Here is a 23,084-nt window from a genome sequence, read left to right on the forward strand (position 1 = left end):
CAGTGTGACCAGAGTGGACTGAATAAGAGAAGAACAGAGGGAGACAATGTCAGAAATGAATGAGGATTTCATGACCCTATTAAGAACTCTGCCTTTTACTCTGAGTGGAAAAGGGGGACACTACTTGTCTTCATAGAGCAGTGATTCTCACCTAGAAGTGATTTTCCTCAGGGGACCTCTGGCAATGCCTGGAGACACTTTTGAGTGTCATGCCTGGGGAGAGGGAGCTATTGGCATCTAGTGGGCAGAAGCCAGAGATGCAGGTGACCATCCTTGGGCTCACAGGGCAGCACCCACAGCAAAGAACCATGCAGGTTGCGCACGGTGGCACATGCCTATAATCCTTAGGAGGCCAAGGCAGGAGGATTGCAAGTTCAAAGCCAGCCTCAGCAACTCAGCAAGGCCCTAAGCAACTCAGCAAGACCCTGTCTCTAAATAAAATATTTAAAAAGGATTGGAGATGTGGCTCAGTGGTTAAGCACCCCGGGTTCAATCCCTGGTACAAAAAAAAAAAAGAACTATGCAGCTCTAAATGCCAATGGTGCCAAAGTTGAGAAACCCAGGAGCAAAGGAACCGATAGTATGTTTCCCAGATCACTCTGCCTGCTGCTGTGCTAGTACTGTAATAGGAACAAACGGAGGGACCCAAGTAAAATGGGAAGAACATCTAGAGGCCACTGTAGTTCCCCAGCCTGAGATGTGACCATATCACCTGGTACAGTACCTCACCCAGGCCACACAGTCTTAGCTACTATGGATCACTGTGCTAATGATAAAGGTCGAGCTAGTGCTGGCAGAGAGCGGCAGGATGCTGACCAGGATTCCCAGAGCCTGTGGCTGAGACGAGGGGGTCCAGCCAGCCAGCTTCTGGCAAACCTGCAGATGCACACAGGTTTGGGGTGCAAGTGCTTTTAAGCCTCTGGCATGTGTTCTGCTATTTTCAGCAGAGTCCAAACACAGCTGACCCCATTTCCTCTCTGCAGAGGAGGAGGCTTGCAGGATCTCTTACATCCCAGCTGCCCTTTCTCCTTGGCAGGCTGCACACAGAAATCCATGCTGCTTGCAGGCTCTGCACTGCCTGTGTGCTATGGCAGGTATAGAGCAGGCACTTAATAAAGGGTGGCTGGTCCCTCATCTCTGGGGACTATGGAATGATAGCAGAGTCCCTGCTCAGGAGCTTATAGTGGTCACCAGAGACCGGTGCTGGGCACTCTAATTACTCCAGTAGTTTCTAGACTGGTTTCTGTAGCCCTTCCTTCTCCCAGTACACCCGGCACCGCCATCGGGCTGATTCTGTAACAATACCACTTTCGTGCCACTCCCTTGCTCAAGAGTTGCAGTAGCTTCTTGCCCCACATAACACATCCCGCATCTCTACCTGGTTTTCACAGATTTTCGCAACCTGGCCCCTAACTTTCCAACTCCCTCTCATCTCCTCTCGTGACTTCTCTCTATGTCTCTCTCTTTCTGTGTATCTCTCACTCCATTTTACTTCTTGACTTTTGTCTGTGACTTAAAGGGAATGTCCCTCCCACTGGATCTAAGAGCCCCGGGGTCAGATCTCTGTCCCAGAAGTGACTGGTCATGTCACCTCTCTGGAACTGTTTCCTCACTTATAAGGTTTGATTCAGGCACCTACCAAATAGGTTTCCATGAAGATTGATGGAGGTAACATGTAAAGCACTAGTACTTGGTACCGTGCCGGGCACTTGGGACAAACACAGGAAGTGGTATATTGCCATGGCAGGTTTCTGCCATGTTTAGCTCCACCCATCTCCATCCAACCAAGCCCCTCCAGCAAAGCCCTAGTATCTACAAAGGTAGAAACCAGAGTTACCGTCCAGAATCTGTCGGTGATGTCAGTGATTATATATTTTTTTTATCAACTATGGTTTCATTGCTTATCTGAGAGCTACAATCCTTATTGGGGTTTTAAGCACATCAAATTTCTACTAGCTAAGCCCAAAGGAAAAATTGTACTTATTTTTATTTTATCCTTGAGACTTATTTTATCTATTTGTGTAGCAACCATTTAACATGGTAACAGTCTCTGGAGGAGATATCAGCCACTCATGAACAGAAGCCCAAAAGCCAGGCCACCAGGAGTGGACAAACTCTCAGTACACTTTTACAATACCCACTGGTGAGGTGCCATACCTGGAGGGCAGGTCAAATGGCAAACGGGTAGAAAAGAGTGCACACGAGTTACATAGCACTGCCCATGACATCAGAACAGGCCTCAGGCATCAGGACACAGTCTCAGGATTCTGACACACACACCTACAAGAGCACAATGGAGCAGGCACGGAGCAGGTGCAGACGAGGTCACTGTCCACTATGAGACCAAGAACTGCCCTGGGTCTCTTCAAATGGCATAGACGTGACCCTTAAGCAGGGCCAGCCTGGGCTAGGAATTGTTGTATCCTTAATTTCAGATCACTGGGGTGTTCCCAAGACCAGAGGTGACTTGACATCATTTTTCCTGTGTCTGTGGAGGTCAGAGGGGGTGTGGCTTTATTCACTGTGGTCTAAGAAGGCACCATGAGACCCATGCAGAGCCTAATGCCCCAAATCTTGCCAGCCCCAAGGATGTGGGGTGGGGGAAGAGGAAGGATCTGCTTCCAGGGGTCATAGGTTCACACCTAACAACTGTGCTATCTGGTCACCAGATGGCCCCTGCATGCATGGCCACCTCCAGTCAGAACTGGGAGGCTCAGCTATGGCCAAAAAGCCACCCCCATCCTCTCTCCAATTCCCTGGAGGCTCATGGGGGCTTTCAGGACAGAAGACAAAGGCCCAGGGAAATAGTACAGGGAGCAAAGAGAGAAAATGTGGTCTCATTCCCCAAACTCCAGGAGCTGAAAGACGTCCCAAGAGGCCACCTTCAGCAAGCATGGGCAGAGGGGAGCTTGAGTTGGGAGCAGACACGGGCAGGAGAAACATTCACGGGTCTGAGGACTGCTTCAAGCCGGGCAGGCAGCGTGCCATCAGGTCAGCCACCCAGGGTGTCCAGTGTCCATGGCCAGGAAGACGTTCTGTTGCTCAGGAGTGAGACTGCAGCCCGCTGTCCCTTCCGATGGCTGCCCATGACTCAGCATACAGTGCAGACACCTGAGGATGGGTCCTGCATGTCTCATCACTCCTTGGGGCCTGATGAGGGCATCTGGCCAAGGTGCTGCATCCACTGTGAGCCTGCCCTCCCTTCCCCTGCTACTCTGCCATCTAGCACATTCCTCATTGGCTTCTTCACCCTGGATGGCTCCTACCCTGGGATCCTCCTCACCAGCCCCCTTCTCATCCCTCAAATCCCTTCCAGACACTCCAGTAGATACTGTTTCCACTACTTTCCCACAGTGTGGCGTCTTCACCTACTTCTGGGTGAAGGTCTGTGAGGCAAGAACCTCATCCAGTCTCTTCCTTGTTCTATCCCCTGATATCCCACATCTGGCCTACAGTGATGGGAACAAAGAGAAAAAGAATAAGGAAAGCTGAGTGTCTGCCTGGGATGTCGACTATTTGACAAAAAGGAATTCTAGAAGGAGAAGGAATTATCAAAGAAACAGTGCACAATTTTTTGCCACAACTGAAAGAATCTTCAGATTAAAACTGGGTCAACAAGAATCTTCAGATTGAAAGGGGTCAACAAGAATCCAAATTAGTGAATTTTAAAAGAGACCACACTGAGGAATTTCAGAAATACATTTCACAGATAAAGAGAAGACTATAAACATTTCTAAAGAATGAAAATGGTCCACCTGCAAAGGGTTAGGAATGAGATGGCCTCCAACTTCTCAATAATTATATTGGAAGTCAGAAGAAATAGAGCAATGGTCTTCAAAAGTCTGAAGGAAGATGACAGTCAACCCAGAATTTTCTCCTCAGCCAAACTGTCAATTAAGGCTGAGTTACAGAATTATAATTTTTCAGAAGCAGAAGGAACCAGAATGTTCTTCCCATTTACCATTTTTTTCCAGAAGCTACTGGAAAAGGTGTTCCACTGAATAAGGAAGACCTGGTGCTGGTGGGAGACAGACTCCAGAAAGGAACATTTCAGGATAGAACTGAAAGACTAGAGTCTTCAAATTGAAAGGAGGTTCGAAAAACAAGGAAAGGCTGCTAGAGGGTGTGATAAGAGAAATAACACAAAGAAAACTAAAAATAAATAAATAAATAAAATTTTAAAAAGGCAGTTATTAACTCCAGATAAAGCAAAACTTTGAAAAAGAGAAGAAACCTAATCATGATACAACCAACATGACTACACAAGAAATGTCATTTATATAATTGTTATAACATGAATACTGAATAATTATAGACCCTTGAGCCATGGTAACTATTTTGAGCAGGAGGCAGAAGAGGAAGAAGAAGTGTATTTATAGGGGTGAATAATAAGAAAGTGGAATCCTCAACTACCATAATAGAGAATGCAAAAGAATCAATTGAGAAACAGCAGCAAAGATCACCATACTAGTTTGAAATACAGATTTCTATGTGCGAAACAGTTCAAGGTAGCCAATTTTAGGAAACAGGAATGTTTTTCCCCACAAGTGTTCTAGGTACTATTAGACTTTTTGAATTATTCACACATATTACTTTGAAAATGCAAAATTAATTTTTTAAGTTTGTAAAATAAAATTTAGGAATGGAAAGAAAAACTTAGACAATGTAACTCTTGGACTCTGTAATCATCAAAGTTGTCCTTCCTTCCCCTCCCCACCTGCCTTTGCCCACCTCCAAAGGAGTTACCTGTTCATTAGTGACCCCTGGTCGCAGGGTCCCATGCTTATAGTCTTCCAGTAGCTGCACAGCTTCTCTGAGACGTCTCTGCAGAGGAGAGAAGAGGCATTGTAGGGCCACAGGTTCAAAGTTCCTAAAAACCATTTCCAAGTAGAACCACATCAATATCAAAGTGACAATGTTTAGGATGTATAAGGCTTCAGTCCTCAGTTCATGGGACACACAAAAAAACAACAGGAAGAACACCTAAATGTCCTTCCATAGGGAAACCGCTGGGCAGTGATCTTTTAATAATATCATGGAACATTATTGGGCAATTTAAGAAGTGCATTTAAGTAGAAGCTGGGCACAGTGGTGCACGCCTGTAATCCCAGCAGCCTGGCAGGCTGAGGCAGGAGGGTCCAGAGTTCAAAGCCAGCCTCAGCAACTTAGTGAGGCCCTAGGCAACTTAGTGAGATCCTGTCTCTTAAAAAAAAAAATATTTAAAAAGGTTGGGAATGTGGCTCAGTGGTTAAGCATCCCTGGGTTGAATCCCTAGTACCAAAAAAAAAGTAGTGGTGAAGTAGAGGGCTGAGGATGTAGCTCAGTGGTAGGGCACTTGCCTAGTATGTGCAAGGCTCTGGGTCCGATCCCCAGTACTATAAAAAAAGAAGAAAAAAAAAAAAAAAAACAGAAGCAAAATAGGGATAGAGGCGATTCCATGGTCACATCTCCAAAATATTTTGAGAGAGAAAGCAAATTGTCAAATAGTACAATGCTGCTTGTTGTATCAACAAGAAAAACAAAATACACATATACAAAACAACATGTTCCATGAGAATATTGTGTGTGTGAATGCACCAAAAAGAGCTAGGAGGAGACCCAGCAAAGTGGTGACAGATTCTACTTTAGGGCAAGAGGGAAAAGCTCAGACTCGGCAAGGGGTATCAGAAGGAACTTTAACCTTCTGACTAAAAATTTTGTAGGGAGGATATATTTATATTATGCTTTTATAATCTCTTTTTAACATTTTTAAAACACTGGCAGAAATGATCTACTAGAATATATAGGGTGACAATAACAAAGAGAGGAAAGACCAAGCCACGGTGATGCACACACATTGACTCTGCTGCTTGGGAGCTGAAGCAGGAGGATGACCAGCCTGAACAATTCAGCAAGACTTTGTCCCACAAGAAAATAAATAAAGGGTTGGGGGTTCAGCTCAGTGGTAGAGCACTTGCCTAGCACGTGTGAGGCCCTGGGTTCTATCCCCAGCACTATGGCGTGCGCATGTGCACACACATACACACACAAAAGAGGGTTGGATGGTAATGGTATGAATTTTAAAATCTTAAAAATTAAAAGAGATAGCTATAATGATAGGAGGTAGCCTTTGTCCACCAAGGCAGGCATACTCACAAGCCTGCAAATAACTAATGGTAGAATGGATAAGTAAATCATAACATATGCATGCAATGAAATATTATAGAGCGACTGAAAGAGTAAATTACAAATACATGTCACAATGTGAACAAATCTCACAAACCTAAAGTGGCAGAATGTATCTTGCAAAGGTAGCCACTTCAATATCTCCACCTCCCATGATCTTCTAGAACCTTCCCATATCCCATTCGAAAGGTAAACTATGACCCATTCCCTTGATTCTGGGAGGTCAGATTTGTGACTGCCTCAAATGGAGTAAGGTCTGCAATGTCTGAAGCTAGATTAAACTAGCTGGCACTTTCATCTTGTTCTCAAGAGCGTCACTCTTTTGAAACCCAGTCACTATGTTATAAGGAAGTCCAAGCAACTTAGTGAACACCCATGTGCACAGGAACTAGACCCTGGTGCACAGCTCTACTGATCCACCCACTGACAGCCACGCTTACTTGCCCACCATGCAAGTCAGCCATCTTGAAATGGACCTTCCAGGTCCTCCCTGCTGACATGCCACCCTAGCCAATTCCACAGACACAAAGATAAACCATCCCCCCTAAGTCCTACTCAAAGTGAAGTTCAATAAGCAAAGTAACTGATGATTGCTTTGAGCTACTAAATTTCAGGGTGATAGGTTACATAGCAATAGAAGGTTGATGCATGCAATGATAAGCAAGAAAAGACACAAAGGATTAGACACAAATTCAAAACCATGCAAAATAACCTAGGGTGGTAGAGGTCATTACAGTATTACACTTGAAGGGGGGCCCTGACCAGGATAAAACACACACAAAAATACTTTAGGGGAATAAAAATGTTCAATGTCTTGATTTGTGAGTAGGTCATATGTATCAAAATTCATTAAGACATATATTTAGTTTTGCATTTTGATGTATATATAGTATATCTCAAAATATTAACAATAAACAGACAATAGTGATAGAAGGTAGCTTATGTCAAGGACCTGATAAGGAATCCAGATACAGGAAGGGCCACAGTGGGGGGAAAAACTCATTGAAATTACCTCGTTACCTTTGGCCTGTGGAAAAAGTCTGTCTGGGGACAGGAGTGTAGAGACCTCAAAACAAGCTCTTGGTCTACACAAGGAAGCAGTACCAGGAGGGGAACCCAGGAGGCAGACAGGGCTGCTGAGCTGGCAGCTGGCAGGGGGCGGATGCTGAACAGCCACTGGCTCTGCCACACAGCAGGAATAACTTCCAAACCAGAACAAACCAGCCAGGCCCCCTGGGCTGTCAGGCCTGTGTGTGTACAGAACCTACAGCCAGCACTGGTCCAGTTCAGGCCTGGACCACAGCAGAATCACTGGCAGTCAGGAGCCAGTAAAGCTTTCCTTACTTAGAATGGCCTAAGGCTGGAAAGTACTGTCCATTTCCTTTTAAATATATGAATGTCAACTGTCACACTCCAAAGAGTCCTTTCCTGGAAACTGTTCATTTCCAAAGTAGAGATAGCTTTGTGGTGGCTGTTTTGTTTTGGTTTTGGTTTCTTTCCCCCAATTATATAAGCAATTCATATGCTTAAAGAAAATGCCAGAAAAAAATACAGGACAGCACAAAAAACTCAGTTTAAATCATCCATTCACATACCACTGTGACAACTGCCAAGGTAAGGTTGATTTTCTAGCTAGAGTTAATACATTTTGGTCTTCAACAAAAATGGATTGTGCTGATTATTTTAACTTGCTTAAGGTCACACAAATAGTAGGTAGGTGATTTAGCAGTTGAACGCAGAGTTTAGCCAGATGCTTGCTCTGCCCACTCTCCCCCACCTCCAGTACCCCCAAAGCCTCCAAGTGATGGGGCCGGCTGCCCAGGCCAAGCCCGCTTCTCCCCTCGGCCTCTGCAGGCCTGGACAATGCATGCTCTACTTTCCAATGCTGAATGGTGAATGGCCCTGCGTTCTCATTATTTCTCCCACTCTAGGGATTCTCCCAGGTTCCTATAACAACCTGGCCAGATTCCATCTCATTTGACACGGTCATCAAAGGGAGTCCTCCTGCCAAAAGAATAAGTTCCAATGAGCTCTGATTTTGGCAAAGGGTGTGGGTAAGGGAGAACTAAATTCAAAGTTCCTGAAGACAAGTCTGAGGGTCCAGGACTGCAGGAAGCTGGGTCAGGCTTTTCTGCCTCTGGGTTCCCTGGGCTGGTTTTGGGCTTACACTTCTGTGAATACCAGGAGGCAGGGGTTTCAGGTCCTGTGGGATGGGCAAGGCCCCAAGTCACCTGTCTAGAAAGGTTCCTAGACTTTGCTGTTCTGGTGGCTAAGTTCACAGAGACTTGGGGGCTCTGAGGAGGGTCTCCCGGCTTTACACCCTCTTCCCACTGCTGCATTGTGAGGCTTGGCAGAAGGGCCAAGGAACCTGAGGAGGGGGAAAGCTGGGCAGGAGGTTCAGGCAGGGTAAGCTGTGCAGGAAGTCTTTTCAACCAGGAACAAACAGGCCAGCAGCCTCTGAATGCAAAAGTTGTGAGGGTCCCTGCTTGGCCCAGAGACAAGGCGGTGCCTGTGTGGAGCCCTGGGCCTGGAGGAGAGCAGCCTACGCTGCTGCCTGCCCAGCTCTTCTCCATCACCAACCCGCCACAAAGCATCACCGTGAGAGCCTGTCCTTTCATTTGACAGGGGCAACGATCTTCAGGAAGTTCTCTGCAAATGCCTGTGCCTGGAAGGCTTGCTCCAGCAGCAGAGAATTCGAACAGAGGAGAATCCCAGCTCTTCTGGGCCTGCTCCAAGACCCCAAGGGGAGAGGGGTAGGAAGCAAAGAGACAGGCTTGAGGGTTAGGGTGTTAGAGGGGAATGGGGATAGAGGAACCCAGGGAGGAAAGGACAAAGGAAAGTTGGGGAAAGAGTCATCAGAAGCAAAACTAATCTTTCCCGAGCACCACAGCCCAATCCCCAAAATACAGATGGAGAGTTATCCCTGAATAGTTGAGGGGGGATGTCAAAATGATCTAAATATTTAATTATAATACTATTTAACACATCTAATACAAGATGTTAGTGATGGCACATGGACAAGAGGTGAGTAGCATCCAGAAATATTTCACCACCACCTCCCTAACCCTGTGAAGGGTCTCACTGACCCTGTGGGTGGCACTCACGTGTTTCCTCCCCTGGATCCTGCCATACTGTTCCCTTCAGAAGAATGCCTTCCCTCCCCAACAGTCCACCACAGCCCCATCTATCCTGCCAGGCTCAGTTCTACCTTCTCTGAGCATCTTCCATTGTTCCCTCCCCTTCTCAAACAGAAAGGATTTGGTCTGCACCTCTCTGAGATTCCTCACCACTAACCAGTCATGTGCCTATCTTATCTGTCAGAGAGGGTAAGGTGCAGGAGCTATTGGTTTTAAGAATCTGCAGTATCACAGAACTGGACCTTGTCCCCACCCATCACCAACACAAGGGCGTGCATAATGGACATTTGACAGAATGAAGAATCGCGGCTGCTGGGGGGAGAAGTGAACAGCATGGTCGGGATTCGGATTTCAGGTTCCAGTGCAGTAGAACAAAATCCCTCGGGGGTGATGCTGGAATCTGAGACCACGCCCCTGTTCACTCAAGACAAGGGTGAGAATATTCCTCTGCACAGAACCATCTTGGCCATCCCCATGCTGAGGAAACTGGAGCCAAGAATGATACTTACCCAAGTTCCCAGAGAGGGTGGGTGGCACCTACAAACCCCAAGAACCCTCAATCCCACTTCTGAGCCATTTTCATGAGATAGCAGCATGGAAGCACCTCCTGTACTCACAGCAACTGCCTCTAAAAGAAGCCACAGCAGTGCCTGGAACTGCCACAAAGCTGATGGCCACCTGGGCAGGGTGCCAAGGTAAGAAAAGGAAGAGACTTTTTATTCTTATTCAAAGCTGAACCCAACCTGACGCAGAAAAAAATGGAGAGGAATTCATCTTAAATGTGTAGAGGAGGTGGGTACATTGGAAACCTGGGCATTTCAGGAAAAGTGAAAAGTTTGGGAGTCCCAGAGGTAACACAACTTTAAAGAAGAAGTAAAGAGGACTGGGATGGGGGAGAATAAATGGGCAGTTGGATGCACGAGATGTCAGGTGTTTCAATTCGTGCCCTGACCATTCAGTAGCTGGTTGCTCTCACAGGGCTTATCTTGGGTCTACTGGAAACAGGGCCACCATTATTTTGGTGGGGGGATTGAACCCAGGGATGCTCTACCAGTGAGCTACATCCCCAGCTCTTTTTATTTTAATTTCGAGACAGGGTCTTCCTAAGTTACTTAGGGCCTTACTAATTTCCTGAGGCTAGTCTTAAACCTGCAATCCTCCTGCCTTAGCCTCCTGAGTGGCTAGGATTACAAGTATGCACCACCACCTGGGCTGGGGCCATACATTTTTATCACAGTTTAATCATAATATCATGACTTCCAAGTGGTGGAACTTGGGGGCCAAAGTTAATGGTCAATGTGCAGGCAAAGTCCCAAGTCCTTTTCTTGTCTTTCACCGGTAATTCTATGCCCCTTCTTACTCCCTCCTAGCAGTTCCAAAACCCCCAAAGTTAAAACTGTCTTTAATGGGATGGATACTTGACTTCCACCATTGATAACCCTCCCTCTGATAGGCCCCAGGAAAGGGGCTTCCAGTCACCTTAGGGAGACTATTGAGGTAAACTAATACATGTCTGGTAGCATGACAGGTGATGTATTACTTCAGGACATAAATCTATCCAGCTGTCCCAAGAATGTTAAAAACAACCATGGTCTCCAGTCTGCTTATCCTGTCCTTGGGAAATTATTATTTAGAAAATGAAGTTAGCAGAAATGAAAAGTGATACGCCTGACACCATTTTTTGCAGAAAAGCAAAAGACAGACAATAACCTATCTGTTAGAAGTCTATCAGGAGATGATTATCTATACTATAAAACAGGATCTTAAAAAATTACTTAAAAGACTTGGAAATGAACAAAAGAAAAAAAAAAAACAAGTACAAAGTATATGTTGGATGTAATAAACAGGCGAAAAATGTAGGCAGATGGACAAAAATTCAGTGTATAAGGATTCTGACTCATGGCAATTGGGAGTATAAACTGAGGAAATCTTGGTACAGGTTGGTAAAATCTGCAGGGCAATTGGGAGATTTTTACATATATATATATGTATACATATATTTATACATATATATGTGTGTGTGTATATATATATGTATAGATATATATACATATATATATATATATCAAAAACTTTAAAGTCTTTCATCCAGAAATTTCACTTCTAGGAGTTTATCCAAAGAAAATAAAGTGCAGTGAGATTTATGTACAAAGATATTTACTGCAATGTTATTTGTAATGGCAAAAGACTTGAAACCACTTAAATCATCAACAATAGAGAAAATGATTAAATAAATTTTAGAATAATCATATAATGAATTATTATGCAGTTATGACTTTTAAAACAACATTTAATGACAAGAAAAAAGGCTCATGATATATGCTTCATGGAAAAAAGGATGCATGATGTATACATACATGTCACATATGATTTTCCATCTCTCTTGCTATATATATACACATAGACACACAGATATAGATATAGATATACATATACATATTGTATAAAACATCCCAAGTTTGTACATATACATACTCCAAAATGTTAATGGCAATTATTTCTAGCAAACCAGGCAAGATGGTATGTGCTTGTAATCCCAACTACTTGGAAGGCTGAGACAGGAGGATGGCAAGTTCGAGGACAGTTTCTGCAAATTAACTAGACCCTTCCTCAAAATGAAATAAAAAGGGCTGAGGATGCAGCACAGTGGTAGAACTCTCCTGCATTCAATCCCCAGCACTGCAAAATTAATTATTAATTAGTTAATCCTAGCAAGTGAGATTATGAGAAGTTTTTATTTTTCTCTTTGTGCATCTTCCAGTATTTAGTAATTACTACCTGGCTCTCACCACATCAGAAGGCATGTAACGTTTTTTTCACAGTTGGCTAATTTTGGTCACCTGGTTAAAGCATATCTTCCAAGCCCTTTAGAAAGGTACCTCTTCCTTTTTGTCATTGCTAAGTAAGCAATCTGCTGGTGATACTTTGAGAGAAAATAAATACTCTGTTTCTCAATAAACCTCTACTCTACAGAAAGAGCATCCAATAGTGCTCCTGACAGGAATGGTTACTTCAGTGAAAGTTACACAAGGTTATTTCCTTCAACAGTTATTAGCTGACATTCTTCTGCAAAGAGCTTCCCTCCCCACATTTTTAGTATGACTACAGACTCATGGATTATTTTTTATTCAATGTGTTAGAGTCTAGTTAGAATCTATTGCTGTTCTTAATGCTCAAATTATCCCAAAAGTGGCCGGTGGATTTTCTTTCAAGGCAATTCCTGTCTGTGTCTTTCAGCACTTCCTTATTTTCTATAGCAACTCTCTCTGCCTCTGACCTGATTTTACCAACTCTCCAAGGAGCCCTGGTTCCTTTTGTGGGTAATGGTATTTAGAAACCAACATTTGAGTGCCAGGTGTGTTCATTGTTACTGAAGTGTCATTATTTCTAGGCCCTTTCAGTGAACACAATGAGGAAATTAGGAAATACAATGTAAATGTGTGTGTGTGTCAATCATGAGTTCATACTGATACTTCCAATTCAAACACAACAGCACACAATTCTTTTTCTTTTCTCCTACTCCATATTTCTATCTCCCTACTCCCACAGTGAAAATCCTGGTTCCATTATCAGTATAATTATTTATTTATTCTATCCAACAATATATTGGACATTCTGTTTTGTTTCAGGTTACTACACCAATATTAGTATTGAGTTGGTGTTATTAATATTATTCCAGTTAGTTTTTTATGCCCTTCAGAATGATAATATGTCAACCCTTAATTATTGAATTCAGAATAGCAAATGCCTTCCATCTTTAGTCCATAATTAAGGTAACTCTAATGCCACATGGTACAGCCTTGCCCTTAGAGACCTAGATCTAATTCCATGGCCTTCGTGGAAGGCTGAACTCTCCACCTTGGGTTTCTGCAAGCTCCTGGTGGTTTCCTGCTTTGGACCTGATGCTGCACACGCTGCACACCATACAGCAGGCTCACAGCCCTTCAGGATTCCCCAAGTGATCTACTCTTACAGAGATTTCGTGAACTAAGCAGATTTTATGGACAACTTCTTGGGAATTATGGTGGAAGGGGCAATAGTGCAAATTCACAACTTTGATAAACACAGTACAATCTTAAACAAGTCCAGCTATACCTCTGCTATGGCATTTCTTGTACTGGTTTTCAGCTCACCCTGCGTTTCTCGCTCTTCTTCCCCCTGTTTTCTCCTCCTTTTCCTTCGCTCTCCCATCTCCTTTTAGGATCAAAATGCACAATTCTTCCCCTGTCAAACAGAGCAACCTCTTCCTCCTCTGAAGCCTTTGTTCAAGGCATTCTTAGAACAAAGACAGCCTTCTTCCTAAGAGAAATTATGGTGAATAAAATTTCCTCCGCCTCATTACACATACAAGGGTTGGAATCTTTTTAAAGCTTGGTCAGTTATAAATTGCAAACGAGCAGCTGCAAAACTCTCTCAAGATGAGTCTATCCATTGACTCAGCGTATGCCCTTCAGAACCGGGTCACAGATGGCTCATGCTGCCCAGGATCTTTCCACCCTGGGACAAGCTCCAGTTTCTAGAGCTTGTGTCCTCCCACCCTACCAATAAATGGGCCATCCACATCTCCTCCAACTGGGCAGCCACTGCCCCATACTTCCTTCCAGGACACCAGCCACAGGCCCTGGGAGAGAAGCAGTGTTTTGTAGATCTAAGCCCTGTTCTATGTGGATGGTGCCAGACCTGCCCCATGCCCCACAGGTCAATGGGGGGCAGGTTTAGCTCAGAGGCTCATCTAGCTGCTTCTAATTTCCCCTTTGACCTAGGCAAAAAGTCTGCTTGTGCTTGAGCCAGTGAGTGAGGATCAGGGCCACTCACCAACTTGTCAGCCTGGAGGTCCCACTCAGGGCCCTTCCAGAGCCCAGAGTTGTTTTGTACCGGGGATTGAACCCAGGGGCACTTTACCACTGAGTTATACCCCCAGGCCATTTTAATTTTTATTTTGAGACAGGGTCTTGCTAAGTTGCTAAGGCTGACCTCGAACTTGCAATTCTCCTGCCTCAGCCTCCCAAGTTGCTGGATTACCAGTGTGTGCCACCCAGTCCTTCCAGAGCTTTTAGGGTCTAGAGTATCTTCTTGGAACAGAAATTTTCCAAAAGGCTGACAAGTACTCGTGGAAATAATCTGTGACTCAGTTACAGTGAGGCAGGGAGGTACAGATCTTTCTGGGAAATCTATTAGATCTCAATGAGGAGAAGGAATATATGAAATTTTTAAAATATTCTAAAACTTCTGCTGTGTTGGTTTGTTTTTGTTTTTGGTACCAAGATTTGAACCCAGGGGTGCTTAACCACTGAGCCACATCCTCAGCCCTTTTTAGTTTTTAAATTTTTTTTTTTTTTTTTTTTTTGGGTGCTGGGGATTGAACCCAGGGCCTTGTGCTTGCAAGGCAAGCACTCTACCGACTGAGCTATCTCCCCAGCCCCTTAAATTTTTTTAAATACTTTATCTTTATTCTCTTAGATCAGTCAAGTTTGTTCAGAACATTACAATAGGCATGAAGGGGCAAATAAATTCATTTTTAAAAACTCAATGTGTCCAAAGTATATTATATGAAACCATGACATTACCTCTTAGAAAAAGAAAGCATTCCAAAATAATATCAATATTAATTTTATGGTGAAAGATCAAGATCAAAGTATGGCATGTGCAATGTTTAAGTGCAATAAGTATTTTCCTTCCAATTAATTTACAGAAGTGCAGAGTGGTGCATAAGATTTGAAGTATTCACCCTTTTTATTTTTGATTTTGAGACAGACTTGTTGAGTTGCTTAGGGTCTACTAAGTTTCTGAGGCTGGCCTTGAACCTGCCAGTCCTCCTGCCTCAGCCTCTCCAGCTGCTGGGATTACAGGCATGAGCCACCACACCCAGCTGCCTTGGTTATTTTCTAGTCAGTAAATATTTAAGTTTCTTTGACATTTCAATCATATTTAAAAGCATGTTTTTTTATTGATTGAGAGGCAAAACAGACCAAAATTGATTTAGTGATATATAAGAATATTGGGGTTTTCAAAATGCAAAAGTTGAAGAAAAAAAGATGTGGCTCAAGGAAGAGAAGTGTAAAATGAAGTGGTCTGAGAATGGGATGGTGGTGGACTGAGAAAAGGGAGGGTGTGGGCCCCCAGCCCAAGTGGCATGTTACCCTGTAGCTCATCCATCCCCAAATCCCCTGTCTGCTTTTGGTAATCAGGAGGACCACTGAAATACCTCCTGCTGTGGTTTAGACCTGGAATGAGCCCCAAATGCCCATGTGTTGCATGTGTGATCCCCAGTCCAGGCGGTGGTAGAACCTTAGGAGGTGAGACCTAATAGAAGAAAGGTAGGCTATGGGAGTATGCCCTTGGAGGAGAAACCGGGACCAGCCCTCCTCCCACCACACCCCTCACCTCTACCTTCCTCCCTCCCGCCCTCCCTCCATCTCTTAGTGGCTATAAGATGAACAGCTTTCCTGGCCTTTTCACCAAAGGCCAAAAAGCAGCAGGGCCAAGTGACCATGGACTGAAATATCTGAAACCATAGTCAAAAAAACCCTTTACTTCTTCTAAGTTAATTCTCTCAGGTATTTCATCATAGTGAGGAAAGCTAACACACCTCCCTACCTCCCAAGCTCCCTTCTGCCATTCCTCAATGGACTTCAAAGTCCACCATTAGCACCTCCTTCTTTTGAGCTAAGCTTTGGCCTCTGCTACCTCCTCTACCAAGCAGACAGCATTTACACTGGAATTTCAGAACTGCAATTGTACCTCGTTTTGCATAGTTCTGAAATTATCTAGTATGACATATTACCTAGGATAGGTACGTATTCTCTCTAGTTTGGAAAAATTTTTATGTAATTGCATTGATTCTGTCTTAGAAGAATCCACGCAGAGAGCCTAAAAGTTCAGCAGACTTGCCCTTAAGATATGGTAGCCCAAGAAAGCAAGTAAGGCAGCCAGTCAAATAACTGAGCCCTTTGTCCTTGCAGAGATGCAGCAGGAAATTCATATCAGGGTAATTCCCACATTCCACATTACTGGGCTGCTACCCATGCACACTGGGGATAGGTCTAGGTCCAAGTGTCCAGCAAGCCTTGTGCTCCCTCCCACCATGACTGTTCTGTTAATTCCAGGGCTGAGCAAAGGCATTGCTCACCACAGAGAAGTACAGTGAAGGACTGTCCAATAGGAAGCTGCCTCAAAGGTTCAGGGCATGAGTGGCCCAGGGTTGGAGCTCAGGCCTTCTGCTGGCTAAGAAATCTCTAGGGAATTCCCTAAACTCAGGTTCCCTGAACAGGAATGCAAACTGGCTGAGAGTATGGGTCTGGAGATAAGCATACCTGGATTCATACCCTGGCTCCACCACTGGCCAGCACCACATGCATGAGACTTAACTTCTACTGCTTATTCATCTGTGAAATGGAATGTATAATCGTATCTCCCGCTTACAGTGGCTTTGAGTTAATCTGATGAGCTAATACATGCAAAATGCAAAATAATAGAAACAAAAAATAGACGGGTGGTGGCCAGGGGCTGGGGTCAGGGGAACTGATTATGAAGAAGCATGAGGGAACATGTTAGGGTCATAGAAATGTTTTATATCTTGATTGCAGTGATGGATACATGATGTATACATTTGCCCAAATTCACAGCACTGTACACCTAAAAACTGTAAATTATGTCTTAATAAACCTGACACTAAAAGCCATTAATGATTGTTCTGTAGGAGAAGAGAAAACTGGGTAGGGAGTATGATTGAAGGATCCCTTTCTGTTCAACTTATACACATCTCTACTGTTTGAATTTTCCCCCTCTGGGATCGACGTAGCAAACCCAAGGCCTCAAGCATGGTAGGCAAGGGCTCTACCACTGAGCTACAGTCCCAGCCCTATTTGAACTTTTAGAATGAGCATGTAATTTATGTACTTTGTAATCAATAAGTTTTTAAATGATAATAATAACAATAACAATGCATCTATCTTTAAGGACTATTGTGAGATCTAAATGAAATAATATGAAAGAGTATACGGCATAGTGAACGAACTCTAGGGAGGCAGGCAGACAGACAATGTCACCTTCGTCTCGTTGCCCACCTCCCCATCCTCTTCACTCCCTCACCTCCACCCTCTGTGGTCCCACAGATGGCCCACACATTCTGCAGTGACAAGGTACAGAAGCCAAGGGGTTTCTGTTGAGAGTGACAGCCATGACTTACCTCGGTGACAAAGAGTGTGCGAGGGTCGATGATATCCAAGAAGTGCCTGAAGCGGCCGTAGAAGGACGTCTGGAGCGGGTGGGAAAGAAAAGGAGGTCAGCTGCTGAACACACCCTGAGGACACTGGGAACACCCCCACAGCTCGCTCTTATGATTGGGCCCCCCAGGCCCCAGGACTCCCCATGTGGATGATGAATGCCAATGGGGCCTCATTGCTCAGGGACCTGGGAGTAGCTTTCCCAGAGCTGAGGGCTTCCCAAAATTGACTCAGAGAGACCATAAGATACTTGGTGACTGTCCCAACTTCTTTTCCAGGTGCCTCCCACTTTTCTCCCTCTCCCATTGTCCTGAGATCTATCTTGAGCCCTTCAAAAGCTCCCAAGCATCACTGGGAGCCTGGTCCTCAGTGTCTCTGCCTTGCTTAGGAACTCTAGGGAGAGAGAAGGTCCTGCCCACCCCTGGTAGGGCTCCTCTCTAAGGTCCTGCTCTGCCCTCAAGGGAAAGATCTCCACAGGCAGAGCCCAAGCAAGACAGCATCACACTCACGGCCCACAGGCCCTGCTTCAGACACAGTCCTGGAACTGCTGTGAGGTGCAGGCCAACGGGCAAGCTTCTCCAGCCTTGCCCCCAGAGCAGGAGCCCTCGCAAAGGAGGGCTTTGTGCTAAGCAGGCCACCGGCATCCAGGCACAATGAAAGGAAACCAAGCAACACTGCTGCTGGGCCTTCAACATGGGGACAAAGCCAGCTGGGCAAAGCCAAATTCAAGAAAGATAAAAAGAGGGTGCCAAGCTCAGGGATGAAGGGGAAGGCTGCAAACACTGGGGGTTCATGCCTCACTACACTCTGGGCTCTACCCCAAATTCCTCCCTAGAGCCCCATAGCTCTCCAGGCACAATGCTCTGCACAGTAAAGAAAACAGGAGCCTTCACTTGCCTGCCCTTGCTTACAAGGACAGCAGATCCTGCAGTCAGCTTCCTTCCTTCCCCTTCCCAATAAAGACCCTGCAGTAGGCCCTGGGTCACCAAAGTTTCTGCACCAATCAGATCCGTCCCTCTGCTCATCCAGCACCCCCTGCACAGAGCAGCCTCTCTACCTCCAATGGTTACCCGCCTGCAGGTGCAGACCACAGACCAGATCAAGCCTCGGCAGCATCCCTAGCTAAAACAATCACTTTTCTAGCCTCTCATACAGCTCGAATGGCCGAAATCATCCCCCCCTTAAAACATGCCCACATGATGCTCGCATGATTGTCCTGGCAAATTTCTACCTCCCAAAACTCAGTCTAGGAAAACAATCAGAATGTTCAGAGTTATGGTCAAAGGCACAAGCCAAGGTTTTCCACTGCTACACCATTTACCAAGGTAGATGGTCACTGAGTGACAGTCCACTCATGTTGACTGAATACTATGCAGACGTTTAAGATCATGCTTTCAGACAACAGTATGACATGGAAAAATGCTTCTGATTTTTATAAAATGCATAAGCAGTGGAATTCCAACTTAATTAGCCAGGAGATAGAAATAGATGGATACTAAATGAACAGCAAAACTACCAAATGACATCCAGACCCTGGTAAAAGGAACCAAGGTTCCCTAGGGAAGTGGCAGGTTCCAGGGCTGGGCATGGATGGTAGAAGATGAAACTGGTTTGTTTTGTTGTGCCAGAAAGTAATGAAGTGCCACCCCTGCCGAAGTGATAGGGACATGTTAAAAGGCCCACTGAGGGGGCAGATGGACATTTTGTGCCTGGAGATGTGAGACCCTGAGAAGTGAACAGCATCACTAAGATGGCATTCCAAGAATCTAATCATGGGGAGATCTCGGACAAACCCAAATTAAGGAGCATTTCATAAAACCACTGCCTTGTTCATCAAATTTGTCAATAGCATAAAGACAAAGACTAAAACACTGATCCACAGTTAAAGGTCACTAAAGAGATGGCTAAGTACATTGTGTGGTTTGGGACCGGATCTTGGATTCAGCAGGAAAATGCTTTCTAGGGCATTACTGACACAAGTGAAAAAGTTGGAATATTAATAAAAAGTATTGTATCCATGTCAAATTTCCTAGTCATAATAACTGCACTGTGGTTATGAGGAGAATGTCCCTGTTCTTAGGAGACATTCACTGAAGCATTATGGGATGAATAGATGTAATCTACTTTCAAATAGCTGAGGAAAAAGAACACATATAAATACACAGGTGGCCATATAACCTGAAAATGTAGGTACTGTTATTATATTTTTTAATATTTTTTAGTTGTAGATGGACACAATACCTTTATTTATTTATTTTTATGTGGTGCTGAGGATTGAACCCAGTGCCCCACATGTGCTAGTCTAGTGCTCTACCACTGAGCTACAACCCCAGTCCCTGTTGTTGTTGTTGTTGTTGTTGTTGTTATTCCATGGATTGAACCCAGGGGTGCCTAACCACTGAGCCACATCCCCGGCACTTTATATTTTTTATTTTGAAACAGGGTCTCACTAAGTTGCTTAGGACCTCACTAAATTGCTGAGACTGGCTTAGAACTTATGATCCTCCTGCCTCAGCCTCCTGAATCGCTGGGATTACAGGCATATACCACCATGCCCAACTGTAATTTTTAATAGACTGGATATCCCTGAGATCATGTATACTTGCTGTTTCTAGACTTTCTGATCCACTGCAGACAAAGAAAACAATGAGAAAATGTGACAAAGTGTTAAAAACTGATAGAGCTAGCTAAAAGGCACATGGAAGTTTTCCCTACTCTTGCAAGAGTTACAAGATAACTTTCCTGTAAGAGGAAAGGTGTTTCAAAGGAAAAAAATTACAGACTATATTTTTCAAAATGCTAGATGAAAATACATTAAAATATTAACAGATATTGCCTCTGGGTAATAGAATTATGGGTGATTTTATTTCTATTATCTTTTAAATTGCTTTTAAAATGAAAAAAAATCAGTATTAGGAGTGATACATAGAAACAATATTCTATTTTTTAAATCTATGTAAATTAAAGTACGAACTGGTAATATTAAGTAATATACTTGACAATGAGCTCCTGAAGGGTGTGGGATGTGAACTGTTCCTCTCTTATCCACCTTGGCTACCAGCCTCCTCACACACCTAGGAGAGACTGTGCAGACTCACTTGAATGAATGAGTGAGCTAATGAGTAGCCGGTGGCCTCCAGACTTCCTGAACGGGGTAGAGCCTGGGCTGGGCTTTGAAGGCAGGGTAAGGATAACAATTGAGAAGTCAGTGGTCCAAGAGGGATAAGGATGAGCAGGGGCAGATGTGAGCAAAGCAACTTCTAAAAGATACTCCAGCAGACACCTTCAGCCTGACCTGCCCTGAGGTCTTGATCCTGTCCCAGCCCCGCCAGCCCTCTTTTGCCACTTGCTACCAAAGTCACTAAGGGAGAAATTCAGATAAAGCATTTTGCTTCACTGACATCTGCAAACTCCCACTGAGCCAGGCTCAGGGGGCATCACAATGAACAAGTCCTCCAGGAACTCAGAGCCATCAAGGGAGTTAAACACAAACAAACAAGTAAACAAATAACTACAAAACACTGTGATCAGTGCTCAAATGAGGCTCCACAAAGTGCACTGGGGACACACAGGTTTCTTCCTTGAGTGAATCAAGGGGGCATCCCAGAGGAGCTGAGACCGAGAGGTGGCTGAGCTAACCTAACAGAGGTTATCCAGGACAGCATGAGGGCATGAAGGCTGCGATCGGAAACTGCAGTTGCCCGGGGTCTCTTCACTCACTCACTATTCAGCTAGCTTCTGAAGACCTACTGCACCCCACACTGTGCTGGGCCTTGGGGTACAGCCGGGCTTGCTGAGTGTGGAAGAACAGGGAAGAACCAAGAGCCATGGATGATGCCCAGATTTCTAGTTCAATACCAATGCTTATTAATCAGAATAAGGGAGGCAAGAAGCATACTGGTTTAGTGGAGAGGAAGATAAACATCTGCACTGGTCATGTACATTGAGATACTTGGGCATTCCAGATGTAACTGCTCAATAAACACTTTGAAATACAGACCTGAGATCCATGAAAGGGGTTAAATGCTAAAAGCACATTGTAATCCTAGCCCAGGCAGCCTAAAACCCCCAGGGACTAGCCTTTCTCTAACAAAGTCAGGTTTACTGAAGAGTTGCAACAAAGGCCACATAGCAGGGTTATGATGGGTGCATAGCCAAAGGAAAAAGATAAAGTTGGGGGAAATGGAAAATAAAGCAGTCCAGCATTTGCTCCTAGTCAACCTAGGTCTAGACTGATAAGTGGACTTAGGGCCTTGTTTCCATGGCAACTGTAAAGCTAAGATTAGTGTGGAGCATGACACCATAGCACACACCTGCGGTCCCTGCAACTCAGGAGGGTAAGGCAGGAGCATCTAAAGTTCAAAGCTAGTCTAGTTTCAGCAACTTAGTAAGACCCTGTCAAAAAAAAAATTTTAAAGGCGGGGGCAGGGCACTGGGGATGGAGCTCAGTGGTAAACACCCCCGGGTTCAATTCTAAGTAACCACTCCCCCCCCCGAAAAAAAAAATAATAAAGAAAGAAAACAACTGTTTGTAATGTTGAGACCAGAAACTAATTTAAACCCAATCACTTTGGGTTATCCGTCAGGCAAAGTGGCTTAGATCTGCCATCAAGAGCTGGATATTTCATTCCTAATGATATGACTAAAACGGCAAAGTCTCTGGCAATCCATGATATTAGAGAATTCAACTTCTCAATGAGCACTTACTCAAAGAAAGGGGGTCCTTCTGATACTTTGTAGCCCTAGTCAAGAAACATTTTTTTGCTGAAACAAAAACTTAATCTGTGTCTGTCTTCCCTGCCATGAATGACAGGCAAAGTTTCTACTCTCTCAGTCTGAGTTCATTTTTTTTTTTTTTTCCAGTGCTGGGGATCGAACCCAGGGCCTTGTGCTTGCAAGGAAAGCACTCTACCGACTGAGCTATCTCCCCAACCCCTTAGTTCATTTTTATTTTCTCAGTAATTTAAAATGTACCCACTACCAACTACCCACCACCACCTCTTAAATTCAGTCCCATCTGAATATAATCAAACAGGGGACATTGTCTTTCCCTTTTTCTTTACAGAAGAATGAGTCAGTCAAACAATCCCTTCTCTTTCCCTTCATAAGTGAAGTGAGTCTGCTAATCCTGGGCAGGGACCTTGGGCCTCCAGAAGCAGGCTGCCCTCTCCCCAGGTGCAGCCCAGCTGAGAATGGCAGACCTTCTGAGTGGAGGCCCAGGGCAAAAGCCCAAGAAAAACAGACAGACCCTTTGCCCCAGACCTCAAAATGACTGCTCTTCATGATTAGGAATAAAATACTCAGTGAACCTATAGCGCAGGGTAGACAGGCTGGAGCTGCTGGTGTCCTCCACCAGGCGGTGCTCTGTCCGAATCAGCAGGCACTTCATGGCCTGGCCAGACACCCAAGGATTCTGGTTCTGTTGGTTTGGGGTGGGCTCCAGGCAGCAGTACCTGTTTAAAAACCTGCCCAGGTGATTCTGGGAAGTGTTGAGCCAGTTCCATACAACAAACCAACCCCAAGCACTGCTCTTAGAAAGTCACTCTAGCCTCTGGGA

At 44.6% G+C, this 23,084-nt stretch overlaps 1 protein-coding gene across 6 annotated transcripts in view; it reads right to left on the bottom strand.

The window, feature by feature from the left end:
- Window positions 1-23,084, bottom strand: part of SFXN5 (sideroflexin 5) — a 110,938-nt gene that overhangs the window by 81,854 nt on the left and 6,000 nt on the right. For 5 of the 6 annotated variants that reach the window (XM_079111460.1, XM_079111459.1, XM_079111456.1 and 2 more), the window contains exons 2-3: window positions 17,491-17,559; window positions 4,747-4,824 (exon numbers count right to left, since the gene is read on the bottom strand). In XM_079111460.1, coding sequence (XP_078967586.1) covers window positions 4,747-4,824; window positions 17,491-17,559 — 147 coding nt within the window. Of the gene's footprint in view, window positions 1-4,746; window positions 4,871-17,490; window positions 17,560-23,084 lie in introns of all 6 variants that reach the window. The other variant, XM_079111457.1, reaches the window with a different exon arrangement.

Source organism: Sciurus vulgaris (assembly GCF_902686455.1).
Source record: "Sciurus vulgaris genome assembly, chromosome: 14".
In the NCBI taxonomy this organism is placed as follows: domain Eukaryota; kingdom Metazoa; phylum Chordata; class Mammalia; order Rodentia; family Sciuridae; genus Sciurus; species Sciurus vulgaris.